Here is a 21,822-nt window from a genome sequence, read left to right as displayed (position 1 = left end):
GTGCGGTGTGTGAGACCCTCTGGCCAGCAGGCCTGGCAGGCCAGGTGACCCCACCCTGTACTGAGGCATCGCTAAGGCCTCTCCCAGCCACCTTAGACGTCGTAACAGAGACTCCCGAGAGCACCGCCAAACTGTGAAGCAGGCTGGGGAAGATGGGGGCAGAGGAAAGTCATCTTTGCACCTAGTTGAAAAGAAGTGGTCCAAAACAAAATCCAGAATAAAAATTGCGATTTTTATTTGCTGAACCTAATTTTAAACTAAAACATCAAAGTGTCTCTTCCTCCATCACTAGAAATCAGATGGCAACTGGTCCTTTGCTCCCCGAGAGGGCTCGAAGAAAAACAAAAACCCCTGTGCAGCCCCTGGCCTTTCCTCTGCAGCCCCTGGGGATGCCCGCAGGCCACAGCAGGCAGCTGGAGGCAGCAGAAAGACAACTCTGCCTGGTGAAGGCTCCTCTCTGCTTCTTTGGGAAGCTGATGGGAAGCCAGAGGTCACAGAGCGTTGGAGGCCTGGCTTAAAGCCACCAGTCAGGCCAAGATGAAACATCTGCTCAAGTCTCCCCAGGCACCTGGCTGGGGGTGAGTGGGAGGAAGGAATGGAGAAAACTGATGCTAAACCACAAATTAGCACCCTGGGCCTTGGCCCTGAAATGGCCTCTGCTGGCATAGGAGGGGGTGAGACTACAAACAAATAAATAAAAGCGACACCGTGTCAAGGAGGGAGGATGACAGGCCCGTGGAAGCACGCTGTGTCAGGCTTGAGCAGAGATGAGCCAGGGCATGATGGCTTACAAAACAACTCATCTGGGGCCAATGGCATCAAAATGCAGACAGCCCACGGGGCTGTGGGGAAGGGGCCATTTGTTGGAGGGACTACAGTGGGGATTCAGGCTGAGTCTGGGTGGGCTCACCAGGTGACCCCCCATCTTTTGTTGTGTCTTGTTTTAGGCATAACCACCACAGACCTAGAACTAGGAAGCCCTGGCTGCCCTCTACTGGTGATTTCTGGGGATGATCGCAACGCAGCAGCACCCAACCTGCAACCCCAAAAGGGCCAAAAGAGAACCAGCTCCCGGGGAGGGCCAGAAGCGGCTGCACATTTGGCCGGGCCTCCCAGTGGTGGGACTGGCAGCGTCCCCATCAGTCTGAGTGGGTTCCTCCATCTCTGCCTGGCTGCAGAGGGCGGGGCCCAGGACAACGAGGGCCTCTGGTGCTCACTTCAGAGGCATCGAGAAGAATTTGTTCCCAGACTTGCAGCGGATCTGCTCGGCGTGCGCACGCAGCAACGTCTCGGAGTCTTCAAACTCACCCACGATTTCCTTAAACCAGGAGAGGACCATCACGTTAAGGGGAATCAGGGACCCAGAGGGCACTGCAAACAAAGCCAGCCTACTGAAATCCTTCAGAGGTTAGGCCTGCTCGGGGGAGGCTGAGGGCCACGCAGGCGCCAGGCTCTCCAGGTTACCTTGTCTAATCAGCTCTGCAGTCCTATCATCCCAACTTTGCAGATAAGGAAATGGATGCTCAGAGCCCTGGACCACAGAATCCAATAAAACCAGGCTTGGGACCTGGGTCTACTGGAGCCTGAGACCGGAGCTCGTTGCTGCCTCCAGAATGATTAGACCAAGAGCAGATGTGGCTACTTGATGGCCCACGGGCTGTGTCCCGTCTGCACATGTGTTGTCTGGCTCGCAAAATGTTTTCTTAAAAAATACATATTGGTTGCCAGCATTTGAAAATAGAGGGATTACCCACAAAAATTAAGATTTCTGGCTTCTCCTGAAAAACAGAAGTACTTGCAACACGAGGTCCACATTCCTGCATGGCAGCTGCCTGCACCAGGGGTGAGTACCGGCTTCTCTGAGGGCACTGACGGGAAAGTGAAAGATATCCCCTACTTATCACAATACGAGAAAGGCTGTGAGGGTGGACGTTCTTTAGACCTGGTGCGTTTCACTCATTTCCAGCACCTCCCAGGCCCCTGGGAGCACCCGAGCCTTTGACCTCTGGGTGAGGGTCTAGGACTTCAGGGGAGGCCCGCAGCATCCTCTCAGATTAGTGTTCTAGGGCAGGGCTTCTCAAATTTTAACGTGCACACAAATCCCTAGCGATCTTGTTAAATTCTGATTTCTTAGATCTGGATTGGGCCTTGAGTGAGTGTTGCTAATAAGTTCCCAGGTGGTCTGGGACTGCACTGTGAGGCGCAGGGTAAGGTGTTGGGGTCTCTGGCTATGCCAGTTATTTCCTATGCCAGGATTCAGGTTTGCATGCCTAATCCTCAGCGCCTGTCAGCTCCCCTCCATCCCCCAGCTTCTGGGGTTCAGCACCTTCCATGCTCCTGCCCTGGGAATTCACCTGTAGTTCCCGCAGGCACTGCCCTTCCAGCTGGAGATGTGCATCACCCACGCACCAGGCCAGACTGATGTGGAATGAGGGGTCCTGCAGAGGAACGGCGGGGAGACAGGCGGTCACCTGGAGGTCGTGGCAGGCTCAGACATCAAAGCAGCTCTGTGACAGAGTTGTCACCGTATCCCTGCTGCATCCCTGACCTGATTCATGGGAGACTAGATCCTCAGTGTTGACCCCAAGCACCCTCCACAGACAGATAAAATAGCCCTGGATTGGTCCCTGCTATGGACTGAATTGTGTCCCGCAAATTCATATATTGAAGCCTTAACCCCCACTGTGATGGTATTTGGAGAAGGGGCCTTTGGGAGGTAATTAGGTTTAGATGAGGTCCTAAAGGTGGGGCCCTCATGATGGGATTAGTGCCCATATAAGAGATGGCAGAGAGCTGCTTCCTCTCTCTTTCCATCATGTGAGGACACAGTGAGAAGATGGCCATCTACAAGCCAGGAAGAGAGGCCTCAACAGAAACTGACCGTGATGGCACCTTGGTTTTGGACGTCTAGCCTCCAGAACTGTGAGAAAGTAAATTTCTTTTTTAAAATCATTTATTTAGTTAGTTTTGGTTGCATTGGGTCTTTGTTGCTGTGTGCGGGCTTTCTCTAGTTGCAGCAAGTGGGGGCTACCCTTCGTTGCAGTGTGCGGGCTTCTCATCGCGGTGGCTTTTCTTGTTGCGGAGCCCAGGCTCTAAGCACGCGGGCTTCAATGGCTGTGGCGCTCGGGCTCTATTGCTCTGCGGCATGTGGGATCTTCCCGGACCAGGGCTTGAACCCGTGTCCCCTGCATTGGCAGGTGGGTTCTTAACCACTGTGCCACCAGGGAAGCCCGAGAAAGTAAATTTCTATTGTGTAAGTCATCCAGTCTATGGTATCTGGTTATGGCCGCCTGAGCTAAGATAGTCCTGTTCTCAGAGGCTCTCCTTTACATATCATAGAGAGTCATTACCTCTGGAATTTGGAAGAGAACACACATCCCAGATTTAATGTTTTCTGATCAAAAATATTTCAAGAGATGACATACTTTTTAAGATGAACAAAAACCAAAATGTCTAAAATTATAAAACTATAAATTATCTCCACTCAAATTCATACTTATATCTCTCAGCATGATTTTAAAAGAATATATCAAGCAAAACCACTGGCCCTTTAAAGCCTTGATATTCGACTTGGAGTTCAAGTTCCCCTAGAGGGCATGGGGCAAGGCACAGGAAGGTATGCGAAGCTGCAACTCTACCTGGAGTGTCAACGTGACTAAAAAGTATTGGGGAAAACTACTTCCTAAAAAATATAAAAATAAACATGGATACATTATAGAGTAGAAGACATAAATCTCATGCATATTGAAGAGATAACAGAAGATTTGTAAGAAATGTTGGCCCTCCACTGGGCTGCATCCGACTACACCTCAGACCCTCAACTCTCCAGGGTTGTGTGTCCTCTGAGGGCTGGCCGAATGGACACTTCCCACGGGCAAGTTCTAGAGGGCTCTTCGGTTTGCCTCTAACAAGGGTTTCTTTAAGACTGATTTTATTCCTATTAGAGATGGGTCAGTGGAGAGAAAAAGACGCTGCTGATTACCTGGTAGAAAGTGGTGAGGTCAAACTCCTCCATGACCCTGTCCACCTCTGAAACCAGGTCCAGGAATTGGGTGTGCCCCGAGGTGACCTCGAGTCCAACAAAGGTCCTGGGGGGAGACAGAGGTGGAGACCACACGGGCATGAGACGCAGCCTGAGAACAGAAACCATCCTCGAGGGGGCAGAGGATGCGACAGAGGAAAGCCGGGAGGGAGGGAGGTCAGTTCGTTTCCCTGCTCTCCGAGCTGGCTCTCCATCCTTCCCTGACTCTAATCGCACGCACATCCCCCCTCCTTCCCCAGGGTCTAAGAACCCTAGCAGGGCCGTCTTCATCTGCTGCTGCCAAGGCTACGGACCCCCAGGGTGTGGTGCCTAGGCTTGCCGGCATAGCTCCCATGTAGGACTCTTTCTCCAGGGCTTCCCTCTCTGGCACTTCCCTCTCCCTCCCGTAAGCACCCTCTAATCTCTAAAACCCCTCCCTTGAACCCACACCCTCAGCCAGCCCCCATCCCCTGCCCGGTAAAACGTGCGTTCCGACGATTTGTCTCCCTCGGCAGTCTCTCACGCCTCTCCGCCCATCTTCAGTCCACTCGGCCAGGAACCGCTCCCGTCAAAGCTGCCAACCACCTGTGTTCCTGAACTCAGATACTTGACTCCTCCCTCCCTGAAGCCCTTTTTTCTCTTGGCTTCCAAGAGACCACCCACCACACTGTCCTGGTATGACGCCACCTCTGGTCTCCTGTCCAGTCTCCTCTGCCGCTCTCTCCTTTCCAGCCTCTAAATGGTCAGGGGCTGCAGAGCCGGCGTCGCCTGCGCTCCCCCGCAGGCTGATCTCACCCGGCCCTGCTTTCAGTATCACACAGCCCGATGGCTCCCACATTTCTATCTCCGGCTGGCACCTCTCCTGTATACCCACTTGTGTGTGCGACTCTTCCACCCGGGGGTCTCACAGGCGGCAAAATCCACCAGGTACAAAGCAGAACTTCTCATCTTCCTCCCACAGGTGTTTCCCATCACAGACAATGGGGCCATTTATCTATATTTACCTAGCTGTTCAAACCCCAAACCCAGGAATCTACTTTGATTCTTCCCCTTACTGTGCACAGACCCAACCCACTGGTAACTCCAGTTGATTCTACCTCCAGTATATCGGGAATGTGTCTGCTTCTTGGCTCTTCCACTGCCATCGCCCTAAGCCAGGCCACCACTGGCGCCTCACCTGTCTCCTGTCTGCTCTCCCTGCATCCAACCTTGCTCTTTTAGATCTTTTCTCCACTCAGGAGCCACAGACACAGACACGATAGGGCCGGACTGACATTTACAAACGTAAATTGGATCACGTCTCTGCTTAGATCCCTCCGACGGCTTCTGTGACACTGAAAATCCAAACTCCTGACCTTGACCTTGAAGGCCCCGCGGGAGTTAACCCTGCCTGACTCATCTCCTCACACTCTCCCACGTGCTCCCCAAGTTCTGCTTCACTGGCCTCCTCCAACATGCCAGGCTCTTTCCTCCTCAGTCACCTCCCTGGCTGTGTCCTCTGCTTGGAGGCTCCTGGGGTAGCTCTTCCCAAGGCTGATTCCTTCTTGTCCTCATGTCGCCAGCAAATGCCACCTTGCTAGCGCCCTCCTTGGCCACTTGCTCCAGACTATCGTTTCACACGATAGTTATTAACGATCTCATTTCCTTGTTTATTGTCTGTCTCCCCTGCAGAATGTGAGATCCCATAGAGCAGAGACTATGCCGACCTTTTCACTGCTGATCTGTAGTGTACAGCAAGTGCCTGGCACCGGGAGGTGTTTAACAAGTTTGTGCAGCATACAATGAATGAATGAATGAGCGAATGAGTACTCTTCTTAGAGGTGCTGAGAGCAGAAGGCAGCTCAGATCCAGTGAGTGGATCTGACAGGGAGGCTTGCTTTGAAGCCTTGATAACAACAGTTTCTTCTTATGTTCATCTCATCCTTGAATGCTTTTATAAAACTTGTTTCGTTCATCTGAGCTTCACAACTGCCCAATGATGGATGCTTGGAAATGGGACAGGATGTGATGGATGATGTGACAGCTTGGAAATGGCAGGTCACAGAGGTTGAAGGTATGAGCTCAACGTTAAATTGCAGGCAGAGCTGGTCAGGCACCCAGGTTTTCTTTGAGTCTCAGACTTTTCCCACTAAACCAAGATGTTGTTCTCTCCCTCTGCTCCTCCTCCCATGCTCCCTGAGTTATTTTTCTTAATGAAAGGTTCAGATTTGGGAACAGTTGCCCTTGTAGTCATAGGGCCGGTTAAAACACAAACAAACAAAAAATTGAGAGAGACAAGGCCTCCTCAAGTCTTTACTCCAAAGAATCCTCTTCTGGAAACAACTGGGGGCAGAGTGGGGAGACCCACCTGGTCTTCTCTTGATTGGTGTAAATCTTTACCCGGTCGGCAGTAAAGCAGAATCTGAAATTTAGAAGAAGGACCACATTTCAGGAAGAATAATAAGGAAAAAAATCAGAGAAAATAGTGTATATTAAAAAACATCACTTTGAAAATTCAGTTAACTAATTTCACATTTAGTATTGTCACCCTATTATACAGGTGGTAAACTGAACCCTAAAATATTAGAGCTGGGCAAGACCTTAAATAATCACCCAGTCCAGGTAACACATAGCTTCACTCAGATGCCAGCAAAAATTTTACTTTATTAAGAGCAGCTGATTCCAATAAGCGATTTGCGACTACCCCAGCTTTACTGATGGGAACTGAGAAAGTCATTAGGCCGGTGATAATAGATCACTTAAGAGCCAGTTTTTTTCTTTGCAGGTTAACAAAAACCAATTCTGATCCAGTCTAAGCAACAAGAACATTTCCGTGTGCCTGGGCTGAGCTTGGGGATCCTCATACAAGTCTGTGAGGCAGGTGCTACAATGACACCCATTTTACAGACACAGAAACTGAAGCTTGGTGAGGCTGAATTTGGTGAGTCACAATTTGAACTTCAATCTGCCTGATTCCAGAGCCCTTGCTCTCACCTGATGCTTTAGTGAGGGGTCTCTGTTGGTGTGAGATTGCCGCAGAAATACCGTCACCCACCTCTCAGATCAGTTACACAGGGACCATCAAATTCTGCCAGGTAAGTGCTCTGACCCTGGCTGGTTCCGCCTGTGTTCTCTGGGACACTAGGTGATCTCAGGGAACAAACTGGCTTCCTGCCCTTCCTGGACCAACTTGGCAAATCCCATTACAGGAAACACTCATTTTACAGGCTCCAGGCCAAGTTCTCACCCTCATCTGAGGGCACACAACAACCCAGCTTGCCGGTTAGAATCTCACAACTTGTCCAAGGGCACGAAGTCAGTTAACTTTTGGCTTTCCTGTCAGCCTTCAGCCTCCTAGTGCATCCCTTCTGGGGAAAATGTAAGGGGTGATAGAAGCAGCAGGAGCTCGGTTAAGTGTAGAGTACCTGCCAGATGTCCTGGGGTGGACATGGGGCGTTTGCACCCAACTATAAAGGGTAATTTTATGCATTGACCTGACTGGACTAAGGGTTGCCCAGATAGCTGGTAAAACATTATTTCTGGGGTGTCTGTGAGGGTGTTTCCAGAAAGATTAGATTTTGAATTGGTGAACTGAGTGGAGCAAATTGCCCTCTCCAGTGTGGGTGGGCATCATCCAACTTTTCAGAATAGAACAGAAAGGCAGAGGAAGGGCAAATGCACACTCTCTCTGCTGGAACTGAGACATCCAGCTTCCCCTGCCCTTGGACGTTGGGGTCCTTGGTTCTTAGGCTTTCAGGCTCATATCAGTCATAACGCCACCGGTCCCCCCACCCCTCCCCGGTGCTCAGGCCTTTGGACTCATGCTGAATGACACCACTGGCTTTCCTGGTTCCCCAGCTTGCTGTTGGCAGATTTGGGACCTGACCTTCATAACTGTGTGAACCAATTCCTACAGTGCATTTCCTCCTATCTCTATTTCTCTCTCTATCCTATTGGTTCTGTTTTTCTGGGGAACCCTAATACAGGTTTTGGCACTGAGAATGGTTCTACAGGAACAGAATTTTAAGGATGAGTTTTCTGAATTGGTTCTGGGGTTTCTGGAATTCGCTCTCTAATCTGATTCGATTCAAAGACGCTAATGACTGTTATCTCCAGTAGTAAAGAGAGCACTGATAGGCCGCATGGACTGTTTCTAGAGATGTGAAAATGTCTTCCTTGATACCCCTCATCAGCCATTTATTAGAAGCAAGGAGCTGAGTGACCCTATATGCTACTTGCGAACATTTTTGGAAAACTAAGGAATATAATGATGTTGGTTTGCTGCTCCTAATGTTGCTGGACAAAGTGGTGAAATGAAAAGATGAGCTCAGGGTATTGAATTCCCAACTCAAGCATAAAGGACCTAAGAGCTTCTCGGTGTGCCCTAAAGGAGACCTTGATTCCCTGTAGCTGCAGGGCTGAAATTGCTGAAAATCAAATCTGGAACCTTATCCTGCCATTTGCTGAATTATAACACAAGTTGAACTCCTCGAACAAGCAGGATTTTACAGTTACAGTGAGGGCACTGATTGGGAAAGTATGGGGACTTGTGGGAAACTCTGATGAAGCTCAGCATATTGAGCCTTTAAATTCTTTTTTTTTTACTTTATTTTATTTTTGGCTGCATTGGGTCTTCATTGCTGCGTGCAGGCTTTCTCTAGTTGCGGTGAGTGGGGGCTACTCTTCCTTGCGGTGCGTGGGCTTCTCATTGTGGTGGCCTCTCCTGTTGCAGAGCATGGGCTCTAGGTGCGCAGGCTTCAGTAGTTGTGGCTCGTGGGCTCTAGAGCACAGGCTCAGTAGTTGTGGCACACAGGCTTAGTTGCTCCACGGCATGTGGGATATTCCCGGGCCAGGGCTCGAACCCGTGTCCCCTGCATTTGCAGGCGGATTCTTAACCACTGCACCACCAGGGATGCCCGAGCCCTTAAATTCTGATGAGTCTTCTCGGACTCAGTGGAAGTGTCCTCCCCCACCTAGTGTTATGGACCTTCCCACCTTTGAGGGGATTAACCCTGCATTGCCTGAGGAAATGGTAATGGCCTCCCCTGAGGCAGATGCCAAGAAAATGCTTCAGGACCCACCTCCAACACCCCTCTTTGCTTCTAGACCTATAACTAGACTCAAGTCCCAGCAGACCCCCTAAAGGTGAGGTACCATGTGTGGCCCACGAGGAGATGTGCTACACTCCAGAACTATTTGAGTTTCCTAACATATACAAGCAGAAATCCAGGGAACGTGTGTGGGAATGGATATTAAAGGTGTGGGGTGGGACTTCCCTGGTGGTCCAGTGGTTAAGAATCCGCCTTCCAGTGCAGGGGACGCGGGTTCAATCCCTGGTCAGGAAATTAGGATCCCACATGCCGCAGGGCTACTAAACCTGCACGCCACAACTAGAGAGCCTGTGTGCCGCAACTACAGAGCCCACATGCTCTGGAACCTGCGTGCCACAACTAGAGAGAAGCCCGTGCACCACAATGAAAGACCCTGCATGCCGCGACTAAGACCCGACACGGCCAAAAATAAGTGAATATTAAAAAAAAAAAAAAAAGGGTGTGGGGCAATGACAGAAGGATCAAAAGTGGGATCAGGCTGAATTTACGGATATGGGCTTGCTAAGCAGAGATTCGGCATGTAACACTGCAGCTCCGGGAGCTGGAAAGGGGTCTGTTTGGGTAGGTGGCTGAAACACGGACCAAAAGGTGGCCCACAGTGAGTGAACTGGAAATACCTGGCCCGCAAGGTGGGCATAGTTACCGTAAAGGACAGCAGAGTTGAAGCAGCAATCAGAAGTCTGACTTGTGCAGACACAGGGTGTTGGCTGTTTCTAGAAGTGACATAGATAGGAAGCCTACTAAATTCTTCCTTCATCTGTATAAGCAGGAAAGTTCTAGGCCAGGTGAGCCAAAGTCTAACTTGAATCATAAAGGCAGAGTCATGGCCCCTCAATTCCCAGAATGGAGCCAGTTCACAGACCCAGAGCCGCTTGAATGAAGGGGAAGTCGGGTCCCCTTGAGGAAGGACCCCGGTACATTACTACAAATTTATACTGTTAATCTTTCTCCCAGCCTTCCCCAAAGGGACCTATGCCATTTTACCAGGGTAACTGCGCACTGGGGAAAAGGAAATAACCAGCCTTTGGGGAACTACTGGACATTGGCTCTGAAATGACACGAACTCCTGGAGACCCAAAATGTCACTGCGGCTCATCACTCGGAGTAGGGGTTAATGGAGGTCAGGTGATCAGTGGAGTTGTAGCTCAGGTCCATCTCACAGTGGGCCCAGCGGGTCCCCAAACCCATCCTGTGGTTATTTCTGCAGTTCCAGAATGTATAATTGGAATAGACATACTCAGCAACAGGCAGAATCCCCACACTGGTTCTCTCACCTGTGGAGTGAGGGCTATTACGGTGGGAAAGGCCAAGTGCAAGCTATTAGGGCTGCCTCTACCTAGGAAAATGGTAAATGAAAAGCAATACCGCATCCCTGGAGGGAGTGCAGAGATCAGCGCCACCATCAAGGACTTGAGAGACGCAGGGGTGGCGACTCCCACATCTCCATTCAACCCCCGTTCTGTCTGGGCAGAAGACAGATGGATCGTGGAAGATGACAGTGGATGATCATAAACTGATGATCGGAGGTGGTGGCTCTTCCAGATGTGGTTTCATTACTTGAGCAAATTAACACATCCCCTGGTTCCTGGTTTGCAGCTATTGATTTGGCAAATACATTTCCCTCCATCCCTGTCCATAAGGACCAGAAGCAGTTTACTTTCAGGCCAGCAATGCACCTTCACTGTCCTACCTCAGGGCTATAGCACCCTCCAGCCCTATGTCCTAATTTACTATAGAGGGTTTGCTCACCTTTCCCTTCCACTAGATATCACACTGCTCCAGTACATTGATGACATTGATGACATTGACTGGACCTAATGAGCAGGAAGTGGCAACTACTCTGGACTTATTGCTAAGACATTTGTGTGTCAGAGGGTGGGAAATAAATCCAACTAAAATTCAGGGCCTTCTACCTCAGTGAAATGTCTAGAGGTCCAATGGTGTGGGGCATATCGAGATATCCCCTTTGAGATGAAGGATAAAGTAGTTTTGAAATAAGGTATGTACCTCTTTTTTTTAAACATAATGCTATCGCACACTTTATAGACATAACTTTTATGTGCATTGGGAAACCAAAAACTTCGTGTCATTCACTCTATTTTATTCTGGAACAGAACCCACAGTATCTGTATCTGCTCTGAATCAGCAGCCACATATGGTGCTGTTTCTCTTGTAGCCAGGATTCACGGGGCCAGGAGTCAAGGGGTAGAAATGGGAGTGGTACCACTCACCATTGCCCTAGTGATGCATTAGCAAAACTTTTGCTTCCTGTTCCCACAAGTTCATGCTCTGCTAGCCCAGAGGTCTTAGTTCCGAGGGAGGACTGCTTCCACCAGGAGATGTAGTGCTTCCACTGAACTGGAAGTTGAGACTTGCCACTCTGGGCTCCTGTACCTTTGAATCAACAGACAAAAGAGTTACAGTGTTGGCTGGGGTCACTGATCCTGACTACCGAGGGGAAACTGGACTACTACTCCACAATGGAGATATGGAAGAGGATATCTGGAATACAGGAGATCTGTTAGGGCATCTTTTAGTATTACCATGCCTACTGATTTCAGGCCAAGGAAAACTACAACAACCTAATCCAGGCAGGATTAGTAATGGCCCAGAACCTTCGGGAATGAAGATTTGGGTCACTACCCCAGGTAAAGAACCACAACCATCTGAGGTGCTTGCTGAAGGCAAAGGGAACAGAGAGCTAGGTAGTGGAAGGTAGTTGTAAATATCAGCTACGACCATGTGACCAGTTACAAAAATGAGGGCTATAATCGTCATGAGTATTTCCTCCTTACTTTGTTATGAATACGTCTGCGAGTATATATACACAGGACACCTCAGGGACATTGCAGATTTGGATCCAGAGCCCCACAGTAAAGTGAGTCACACAATTTTCTGGCTTCCCAGTGCATATAAAAGTTACGTTTATACTACACTGTAGTCTATTAAACAAAGCCATTATGTCTAAAGAAACAATGTACATACCTTATTTTTAAAATACTTTATCGCTAAAAAATGCTAACCATCATTTGAGCCTTCAGTGAGTCATCATCTCTGCCGGTGGAGGATCCGGCCTCGATGTAGGTGGCTGCTGACTGGTCAAGGTGGTGGTTGCTGAAGACTGGGTGGCAATGGCAGTTCCTTAAAATAAGATGACAATAAGGCAAACGATGAAGTTTGCCACATCGATCAATTCTTCCTTTTATGAATAATTTCTCTGTAGCATGCAATGCAATGCTGTTTGATAGCATTTTACCCACAGAACTTCTTTCAAAATTGGAGTCAATCCTCTCAAACCCTGCCACTGCTTTATCAACTAAGTTTACAGAATATTCTAAATCTTTTGTTGTCATTTCAACAATCTTCACAACATCTTTACCAGGAGTAGACTGCATCTCAAGAAGTCACTCTTTTGCTCATCCATAAGAAGCAACTCATCTGTTAAAGTTCTATCACAAGATGGCAGCAGTTCAGTCACATCTTGAGTCTTCACTTCTAATTCTAGCTCTCTTGCTGTTTCCATCACATCTGCAATTACTTCCTCCAGTGAAGTCCTGAGACCTTCAAAGTCATCCATGAGGGTTGGAATCAACTTCTTCCAAACTCCTGTGTATGTTGATATTTTGACCTCTTCCCATGAATCACAATTGTTCTTAATGGCATCTAGAATGGTGAATCCTTTCCAGAAGGTTTTCAAATGACTGCCCAGATCCATCAGAGGAATCACTATCTATGGCAGCTACAACCTGATGAAATGTATTTCTTAAATAATAAGACTTGTAAGTAATAAGACTTGAAAGTTGAAATTACTCCTTGATCCATGGGCTGCAGAACTGATGTTGTGTTAGCAGCATGAAAACAACATTGATCTCATTGTACATCTCCATCAGAGCTCTTGGGTTACCAGGTACATTGTCAATAAGCAGTAATATTTTTAAAAGAATCTTTTTTTTTCTAAGCAGTATGTCTCAACAGTGGGCTTAAAATAGTCAGTAAACCATGCTGTCAACAGATGTGCTGTCATCCAGGCTTTGTTGTTCCATTTATAGAGCACAAACAGAGTAGACCTAACATAATTCTTAAGGGCCCTAGGATTTTTGAAATAGCTAGTGAGCATTGGCTTCAATTTAAAGTCACCAGCTGTATCAGCCCCTAACGAGAGAGTAAGCCTGTCCTTTGAAGCTGTGAAGCCAGACACTGACTCCTCTCTGGCTATGAAAGTCCTAGATGGCATCTTCTTCCAATAGAAGGCTGTTTCATATATTGAAAATCAATTGTTTAGTGTAGCCACCTTCATGAATTATCTCAGCTAGATCTTCTGGATAAGTTGCTGCAGCTTCTACATCAGCACTTGCTGCTTCACCTCACACTTTTATGTTATAGAAATGGCTTCTTTCCTTAAACCTCATGAACCAACCTCTGCTAGCTCCAAACTCTTCTTCTGTAGCTTCCTCACTTCTCTCAGCCTTCAGAGAATTGAAGAGGGTTAGGGCCTTGCTCTGAATTAGGCTTTGCCCTAAGGGAATGTTGTGGCTGGTTTGATCATCTATCCAGACCACTAAAACTTTCCCCAAACCAGCGAAACGCTTTCTTATCATTCTTGTGTTTACTGGAGTAGCACTTTCAATTTTGTTCGAGAACTTTTCCTTTGCATTCACAACCTGGCTAACTGGGACAAGAGACCTAGCAGCTTTCAGCCTACCTCTGCTTTTGACATGCCTTTCCTCACTAGGCTTAATCATTTTTGGCTTTTGATTTAAAGTGAGAGATGTGTGACTCTTTCTTTCACCTGAATACTTAGTGGCCGCTGTAGGGTTATTAATTTCAACATTGTTGTATCTCAGGGAATAGGGAGGCCCAAGGGGAGGGAGAGAGATGTGGGGGAATGGTAGGTTGGTGGAGCAGTCAGAACAAACATATTTATCAATTAAGTTTGCCCTCTTATATGGGTGTGGCTCCCGGCGCCCCAAAACAATTACAATAGTAACATCAACGATCACTGATCACAGATCACTACAACAAATGTAACAATAATGAAAAAGCTTGAAATATTGCAAGAATTACCAAAGTGTGACAGACACAAAGTGAGCAACTGTTGTTGGAAAAATGGCACTGACAGATTTGCTCAATGCAGAGTTGTCACAAACCTTCAGTTTGTAAAAAATGCAGTATATGTGAAGCATGATAAAACAAGGTTTGCCTGTACATATGTTGAGCAGATATCTGTTTTCTTCTCTTATTCCCTTACCATGTACCATAATATGTAGTGACTTTATACTAGTATTCAAGTATTGTTAATTTTACATCATAGTATTCAAGTTATGGGCTTTTAGAAGAGTAAAAAGTATCGCCCAATATTACCTCCTCTTCTGGGGAAGGGATTAATGCATTTTCAGATGTACACTGGACGTTGTATCATGTTAGGCAGAATTATGACCTTGTTGTGGTCTTAATTTAGAGATTAAGTATGGTTTAAGAAGATGCATATGTGTCAAGTTGATAAGGGGTGGACTTGAGATGGTTAATTTTATGTGTCCTCTTGACTGGGCTAAGGGATGCCCAGATAGCTGGTGAAACATTATGTTTGGGTTTGTCTGTGAGAGTGTTTCTGGAAAGATTAGCATTTGAATTGGTGAACTGAGTAAAGCAAACGGCCCTCCGCAATGTGGGTGGGTGGGCATCATCCAATCTGTTGAGGGTCTGAATAGAACAAAAAGGCAGAGGAAGGACAAACTCTCCCTCTCTGCTTGAGCTGAGACGTCCATCTTCTCCTGCCCTCTGACACTGGCGTGCTGGTACTCAGGCTTTCAGGCTCACACCAGGACTTAACACCATCAGCCCCCTGATTTTTAGGACTTTGGAATCAAACTGAATTACACCACCGGCTTTCCTGGTTCTCTCCTTGCAGATGGCAGACAGTGGACTTCTTGGCCTCCATAACCACATAAGCCAATACCTATAACAAATCTCCTCTTATGTGTATCTGTATACATCTTATTGATTCTGTTTCTCTGGAGAACCCTGACTAATACATCAACCAACACCCTTTCTCCTGGTGATCTTATATAGGAGGACTGCTCTCCCATTTTGTGCTGGTAGAGTGGTCAACCTGCCCCCACCCAGGGGTGTGTACTTGACAGGCCTGGACAATCAGAGCATAGCATTCCCTCAGTCACAGCCATAGAATCAAAGGTGCACTACCCACTCTTGGTCATCTTAGGCTCAACCAGTCAAACCTGAAGAGGCCACCCGGCCCAGCTTCCTTCAGGATACAGGCTAGGAAACACTGCACCAGCAGGGCAGCACCAGGGAGGGCCAACCCAGTGGTCCAGGGGCTGTTCCCTAAATGAGCAAGAGAACAAGCTATATCCACCCACCCCAGCCACCCTGGGGAGCAATACCTCTTGTAATAGCCCTTGCGCAAAGTTTCCAGAGGCCCAGCAAGGGACCTGCCTAGGTAGGGAACCACCGCATGCAGGGAGGCCCAAGCCATGGTTTCCCAGGAGGGGCTTAGTTCACTCACAGTCTTCCCAGCCCAGACATGACGTGCTCATAAGTCATTTTTACCATAAGTGAAATGGCCCAAGAACACATCTGGCATTCTACCTTTATCCAGGGACACAGCTAGAAGCAGGATAACTGAAGCATTCTCATGTAGAAGGGGAAAGGACTTGCTGCCATCTGACGTCTCCCGGTCCCATGTATGAAGCCAGTGCTACCTCTAAACATTTTAGTTACACCAGCCTATAAATTCCCCGTTTAAGCCACTTTTGGTTGGATTTCTGGCACCGGCGATCAAGAGGGTCCTGACTAACATACATGACTCAATAAAAAGAGGGATGGGGGCTGGATTAGGGAGAGAGATGAGTTTTAGTCCTGAGTCGCTGGCTAACTGACTGAATTGGAGCAAATCCCTTCCTCCTCTGGCCCCGAGTAGGGGCTACACAAAATGGGCAGTCCTCCAATGGGGCAGAGTAGTTCTATGGAATTCCTGGGCCTCGGGCCTCCTGAACTGCGAGGGTGGGGCTTTGGCTAAAAGACTTCTGTTTTTCTCTCTCTTACCCAGCTACACATCAGGGATCTGTGTAACACCTCATTAGAAGAAAGGACTCTGCAAATAAGACCAGGAGTAGAAAACCACCACCTGGATGGCTTCTTAGGCTCCTACTGGAACCAACATTCAGAGGATCCAGAGGAGGATTTCTGGGCTCTCTCTCTCCTGCTCAGTCATTCAACAAACACCCATTTGATGCCTATAGTGAGCAAAGCACCTGGACAAAAGCTGTGGGGTAATTCAGAGAGCAGCCGCATTCCTGGCCTGCAGGAACTTGGGCTCCAAGCGGGAGATGGGACATGGGGATGACTGAATATGGATATGAGGATGAGTGGAACGAGCACTGGGGTGTAGACAAGCACAGGACAGCAGGGTCCCTGGGCCTGAAGAATTCTGGAGGAGATACCAATTGGGACAGCCTCAGTGAAGGAGCAGTGCTTTGATCTGGCCAAGTCTCGAAGGAGGGGCATTTCTAGTGGAAAGAAGAGGTATGAAATAGTCAAGGGAAAAGAAGCCTAGGCTGGCAGATAAAACCAGAGTGGGGGTGAGCTCTGATCGTTCGGCAAGTGCCACATTGAGGGTATGCGTGATCTCATTCACTCTCACAAGTCCCCCTCTGAGGGAGCCACCACCACTCCCCTGACCCGCACACAGGTAAGGCTCGGAGGCTTCCAGAGCTTACGTGGCACGCACAAGGGCACATGGGACGAAGCGCGCAGCAGGCGGCTCTGGGAGATGTTTGGTGTGCTAACCTTTAGGTTTGCCTGCTTGAAGGGGTAGTGCATCCCACAGGTCCATCCCCACAAGAGCTCAGGACAGGAAGAGGAGCCTTGAAGGGGAGGGAGATGAGGGGCAGAGGGAAGCACTGGGCACTCACCTCTGGAAGGAGGCCACGCGGTCTTTCAGAGCCTGCACGAAGGGGAGGATCCAGTGATGGCGCAGAACCACGCTCTGGGACAGGCTGAGGTGGAAGGCCTCCATCCTTACCAGCCGGGGGACGTATGTCTGTGCGTGGGGCAGCAGCACGTCAAGCAGGTCCAGGAACTCCTCCCTGGCTTCATCTGGAGGGGAGAAGTGGAGAGGGTGGGCCATTCTCTTAGCCAGGGTGGCATGGCTGGATGAAGCCCAGAAGGCGGAGAAAGGCTTTTGAGAGTAGCCTATGTCTATGTATTTCGAATAATACTTTAATATGCATTTATGGCTACAGAAGTAACACATACATGCTCTTTGAAAAGAATTCAAGTGAGAAAAGAAATATGTGACAGAGAAAGTAGGGGCCCCTGATATCCTACCACGTACAGCAGTGGTCTCCAAACTACTGTGATTGCACAGGCCCTTAGTCAACCAAGCTTGCCCACATACCCACAATAAATGTGTATTTATTTCTAAATTACAAACATGTGCTACACTGCAAAATTGTGTGTGTTATAAAATGTACACTTGGAACAACAGAAATTTTAAAAGATGAGATAAAGAGAAACACATTAAAAGGTTTTAATACTTTTCTCTCTAATGGATCATCTTGATCCCGTCCCCAGGCACATACAGCCCACTTTCAAGATACTACCCTAGAGATAAAGGCTGTCAAATGTGATGCCTATTTCCCCAGCCTTTTCTCAGTGCATGTACTAACGTATATATCTTATTTGTTAAAAAAGATGAGGGCATACCAGTTCTTCCATTGGCTTTCTCCATACAACACTACATGTTGGACAGCCTTCCTCTCATTACATAAATCAAGCCCATAATTACAGCTCCACAGTAACCCATAATCAGAAACAGTTCATTTTTTTAATCAGACATTTAGAATCTCCTGATTGTTCATAAAGACAAAGAATGCAACAAGGACCACCACTGTATTTTCACAGATTATTCATTTTTTTTAACCAAACATGTGACTAGAGCTGCATGGTTAATAGTCTGCTCACAACTAATAACTTACTGGATTTGCTCAAGTGCCCTGTAGAGTATGCAGCAGAGAGAATCATTCTCATTCTGTGGATGGGGAAATGGAGGTTCCAAGAGTTTACCTGATCTAACACAATGTAATAAGAGCCACCACATTCTCCGTGTATCATGCTAAGAACTTGACATAGATTATCTGATTTAATCTTCACAAAAGTCCTAGAGGATAGGTATTACTACTATCCCCATTTTAGAGATGAGGAGACTGAGGCTCTGAGAAGTCAGCAACTTACTAAAGGGCACACAGAGCAGTGGGTACTGGAGTGAGGTCAGACTCTGAACCCTGGGCATTTTCTGCCTGCCACTCACTCATTAGGGCTAGGGTGGGGTGGGACTGGAGGCCAGCACACCGACAGCCCTCTTTGAAATAAAGTACCAGCTACAGCTGCAGTCTGGGATGGCCTTGACACTCTGCCCTAGACCCTCCCTTGGTCACATCCTCATGAGCAGGGAGAACAGTATACACAGGGTTAGTAAAAAATATTTCAGGCAACGAATTCAAAACTGAACTGTACAGCACAGGGAACTCTGCTCAATATTATGTAACAACCTAAATGGGAAAAGAATTTGAAAAAGAATAGATAAATGTATATGTACAACTGAATCACTTTGCTGTACACCTGAAACTATCACAACATTGATAATCAACTACATCCCACTGTAAAAACAAAGGCCAGAAAACCTGAAACCAAGTTAACAGAAAAATTCCCTAGTTTTTGAAACTTGTTCTCTCTCTGTTGAGTTAATCTCTTTCCCACCACCAGTGTCAGAGGTTTCTGGCTTCTTCCTCCTTGTTGGGACCAGCTTCCTCCCATAAGGGGCACCTGTCAGTGTCAGCCACGTGCCTGTCATGCGTTACTCACATGGTACATAGACGTGGGTGGCCCAGTTGCCCCGCTCATGGGGAAAGGTGCGCACCCGGCCCCCATGTTTTGTGCTATCATCCTCAGGCCTCTCCTCGGTGCCTGGGAACATGTCCAGCACACTGTCGGGTACTGGCAACTTCTGGCTGGGAAGGGGGCTCTGGCCCCTGCAAGAGAAAAGAAGAAATCAAGCACATTTAGCCTCTTAGCATTCTCTACCTCTGTACACACAATGAAAGTTGTAACACCTTGTACCAGGTGAGTCTGCGTGTCTATTTCTCACCAGGAGCTGTAAGCAGCTTCTAGATAACCACAAAGCTCTTTCCCCAACACTGTCTCTTTGGGGTCTCCCAACGGCTCGCGGAGGCAGACTTTAGCAGGGAACGTGGTCCCCATGGTTAACAACGGGGCAAGTGGCAATATGTGGTTCAGAGGTCACATGCCCTAACTGGACAGGCCTCAGCTGGAATGACACTTCCTAGCTCCGTGGACTTGGGCAAGTCACTGTGGGCCTCAGTTTCCTCATCTGTACAGTGCACTGCAACCTGATAGGGCTATTGTGAGATGAACCGGGACACTGAAAAGCACTCAGGATGCACCAGGCTTGGCAATTAAGAACTGAAGCTCCACAAAGTAGGAGACTTGGATGGTTTTGCTCACTGCTGAGTCCCCAGTCCCGAGCCTGGCGCAGAGAGGGTGCTCAATGAATATATACTGGATAAAGGAAAACACTCTCCAAATGAGGAAGCAGACCTAGGGTGGTACAGCGGTGCGCGCCGGGAGACGAGTGGGCCAGCGGCGGAGGCTGGACCCGAGCCCACGTTTCCTGCCTCCTGATCTTGGCCCAGCCGGGTGGGGGCACTCCGGGGCTTTGTCCAAGGCTGTCCTCCGGATCCTCCTTTCCCCCGGTGCCCCTTTTCCTTCCCTTGCGAGCAGCCCGGCACCCTCCCCAACCACCCCAAAGCTCGGGTCCGGTCCGGGTGCCAACCCGCACCCTCCCCAGAAAGTCTTCCTCGCTCCTCACCGACTGCAGCCTCTAGTCCCCGGCCGGACCCGGGCCCCGGCCTCAGCCTCATCCTCGGAGCCGCTGCTGCTGTAGCCCACCAGGGGCGCCGCACTCATGGGGGACCCCCTTCGCTAGGGCACAGCCGGCCCGCCAGCAGTCGAACCACACCCGGAATTCCTCTGCGCCGGAAGTGCTCTCCAGGGGGCGGGGCCCGGATTAGCACCGCCTCAGGGCGGGGTCTGGGGCGGGGCCCGGCAGGACTCGAGCCAAGAGGCTACCCACCTAGACTACGCTTGCTGGCTCGCCGCGCCTTGACCACTACCTGGACCCTCCCGGAACCGCCATCCTCAGTGTGCCCATTAAACAGATCGCTCTCGGCTCTGACCTCTCTGTCCGCTGCTCGGTCTGCAGCAGCTCGGGACCTCCCAGCAGCAGATGGTCCCTGGGTCAGAGGTCAGCGCATTAGACCCATCGGAGTCTAGCGCCCTCACCCTTGCCCTCGCCGTCCGGGCGGGGTCAGAGGTCCCGGGGCCTCTTCCTCAAGCAGGCCCAAAGTACGAGCTCCGGGGTCCCATCCCCTAAGAGCGAGCTGAACAGTCAGAGGCGGGTCAGTTCCAGAAGTTCAGAGTCTAGGAGGCCCCTCCTCTCAGGTTCAGGGGTCGGACCGGGGACTGGGTCCTGGGAGCTCCCACCCTTATGGCCGAGTAGGGTGGTCAGAAACAGAGCGCCCTCCCTGGGTCAGCTGAGGCGTGCCGGCCGAGCGACTGGAGAGCCGGCCCGGCGCGCGCGCGGCTGTCCGACCCGGCCCGGCCGCGGGGTCCCCGGCAGGGGGCGGCCTCGCTCCACGCCGCCCGCTACTCGCGCTGCCGCCGCCACCCAGGCTGCCGCTCCTCCCCCCGGCCCCGCCTCCCTGGCCCCCGCGCCGCCCGCCTGTCCGCCGGTTTCTGCAAGGCCATCGGTCCGTCCGCCCGCCCTCCCAGCGCTCCTCCGCCCCGGCCCCGCTATCCCGGCCGCGCACGTCGCTTCCTCGGTTCCGGCCGCCGCTAGCCCGTTCCCGCCCCCGAGCCGGACGCCGCCGCTACGCGAGGCCGGGGATTGGCAGAGCGCGTAGGCCGCGCTGCCGCGGATGGAGTCGGAATAAAGGGGCGGCTGAGAGAGCAGCTGGTGGCCACTCGCCCTGAGCCTGACCCCGCGGGCGGCCTGGAGCAGGTGAGCGGCTGGGCGCCCGGGGCCGCGGCTGGGCGCCCCTCCCGCGCCCGCCGCACCCCTTCCCCAGCCGGCCCGGCCGCCCCTCCACTCCCTCCAGCCCGACCCTGCGGCCTCCTGAGCTCCTGGGCGGCCCAGGCCGACCTCGACGCGCAGCTGTCTCCCGGGCCAAGCCTGCAGCCCTGGGGCCTTTTTCGGGCCCAGTCGCCCGCGGGGCCGGCCCTCGGGCCGCAGCGGCCTGTCCATTCCCGGCGAGGGCTGACAGGAGGCAGCCCAGCTGGGCCGGCGGGCATTGCCGGCAGGGAGGTGATCGGCTTTCATTCGGTTTCCCAGGGAAGAGGAAGGGCTGGGGTGGGGCTCAGGTGGGGGCCTCCGCTTGCTGCCCTCACCCTAGTCTCTCATCCTCTTTGCTGAGTGATCAGAGAGGCCTCTGGCCGCACCTTCCTGGAGGGGGGACAGGGTGGGCAGCTGAGCTGGGGGCCTAGGACCGTGGACCCTGTGTGGCAGCCATTCATGCCGGAAAAAACAAAAACAAAAAACAGTTGGGTTGGCGCAGCCTGACCTAGACCTCGCTCAGAGTAGTTCTGCTTCCCTCTTTCCTGGGGAGGCTTCAGTAC

At 50.2% G+C, this 21,822-nt stretch overlaps 1 protein-coding gene and 1 long non-coding RNA gene across 5 annotated transcripts; one reads left to right on the top strand and one right to left on the bottom strand.

The window, feature by feature from the left end:
• Positions 1 to 211: 211 nt before the first annotated feature.
• USB1 (U6 snRNA biogenesis phosphodiesterase 1) lies at positions 212 to 20,514 on the bottom strand. 4 transcript variants are annotated; one of them, XM_060132272.1, is made up of 7 exons: positions 20,385 to 20,514; positions 18,994 to 19,160; positions 17,043 to 17,226; positions 6,369 to 6,422; positions 3,983 to 4,088; positions 2,355 to 2,438; positions 212 to 1,318 (listed from the first exon to the last, which is right to left on the bottom strand). In XM_060132272.1, exons 2-7 carry the CDS (start codon positions 19,103 to 19,105, stop codon positions 1,214 to 1,216), a joined length of 645 nt encoding a protein of 214 aa, XP_059988255.1. In that variant the 5' UTR covers positions 19,106 to 19,160; positions 20,385 to 20,514; the 3' UTR covers positions 212 to 1,213. The 4 variants fall into 4 exon arrangements, 3 of the variants coding, with proteins under 3 accessions (XP_059988255.1, XP_059988254.1, XP_059988256.1); XM_060132271.1 differs by lacking the exon at positions 20,385 to 20,514 and adding an exon at positions 20,018 to 20,200; XR_009537285.1 differs by lacking the exons at positions 212 to 1,318; positions 2,355 to 2,438; positions 20,385 to 20,514 and adding exons at positions 11,343 to 11,505; positions 12,135 to 12,252; positions 20,018 to 20,211 and having other exon boundaries at positions 4,013 to 4,088.
• Positions 1,916 to 17,900, top strand: LOC132510346 (uncharacterized). Its single transcript, XR_009537286.1, has 4 exons — positions 1,916 to 2,930; positions 5,693 to 6,074; positions 6,786 to 7,095; positions 16,178 to 17,900. It is a non-coding gene; the product is annotated as an uncharacterized LOC132510346 (long non-coding RNA).
• Positions 20,515 to 21,822: the final 1,308 nt, after the last annotated feature.

This window comes from Lagenorhynchus albirostris, chromosome 19, assembly GCF_949774975.1.
Source record: "Lagenorhynchus albirostris chromosome 19, mLagAlb1.1, whole genome shotgun sequence".
Classification (NCBI taxonomy): domain Eukaryota; kingdom Metazoa; phylum Chordata; class Mammalia; order Artiodactyla; family Delphinidae; genus Lagenorhynchus; species Lagenorhynchus albirostris.
The sequence above is the reverse complement of the archived record's forward strand: the minus strand, read 5'-3'. Positions and strand labels throughout refer to the sequence as shown.

Bases quoted from the DNA above. Each gene is read 5' to 3' on its own strand.
- USB1 (XM_060132271.1), bottom strand. From the start codon at position 20,115: ATGAGTGCGGCGCCCCTGGTGGGCTACAGCAGCAGCGGCTCCGAGGAT. The intron at 17,227-18,993 runs GTGAGTAACGCA...TCTCCCCTCCAG, and splicing joins CACCCACGTCTATGTACCAT to ATGAAGCCAGGGAGGAGTTC. The intron at 4,089-6,368 runs GTGGGTCTCCCC...GTCTCCCCCCAG, and splicing joins ACCAATCAAGAGAAGACCAG to GACCTTTGTTGGACTCGAGG.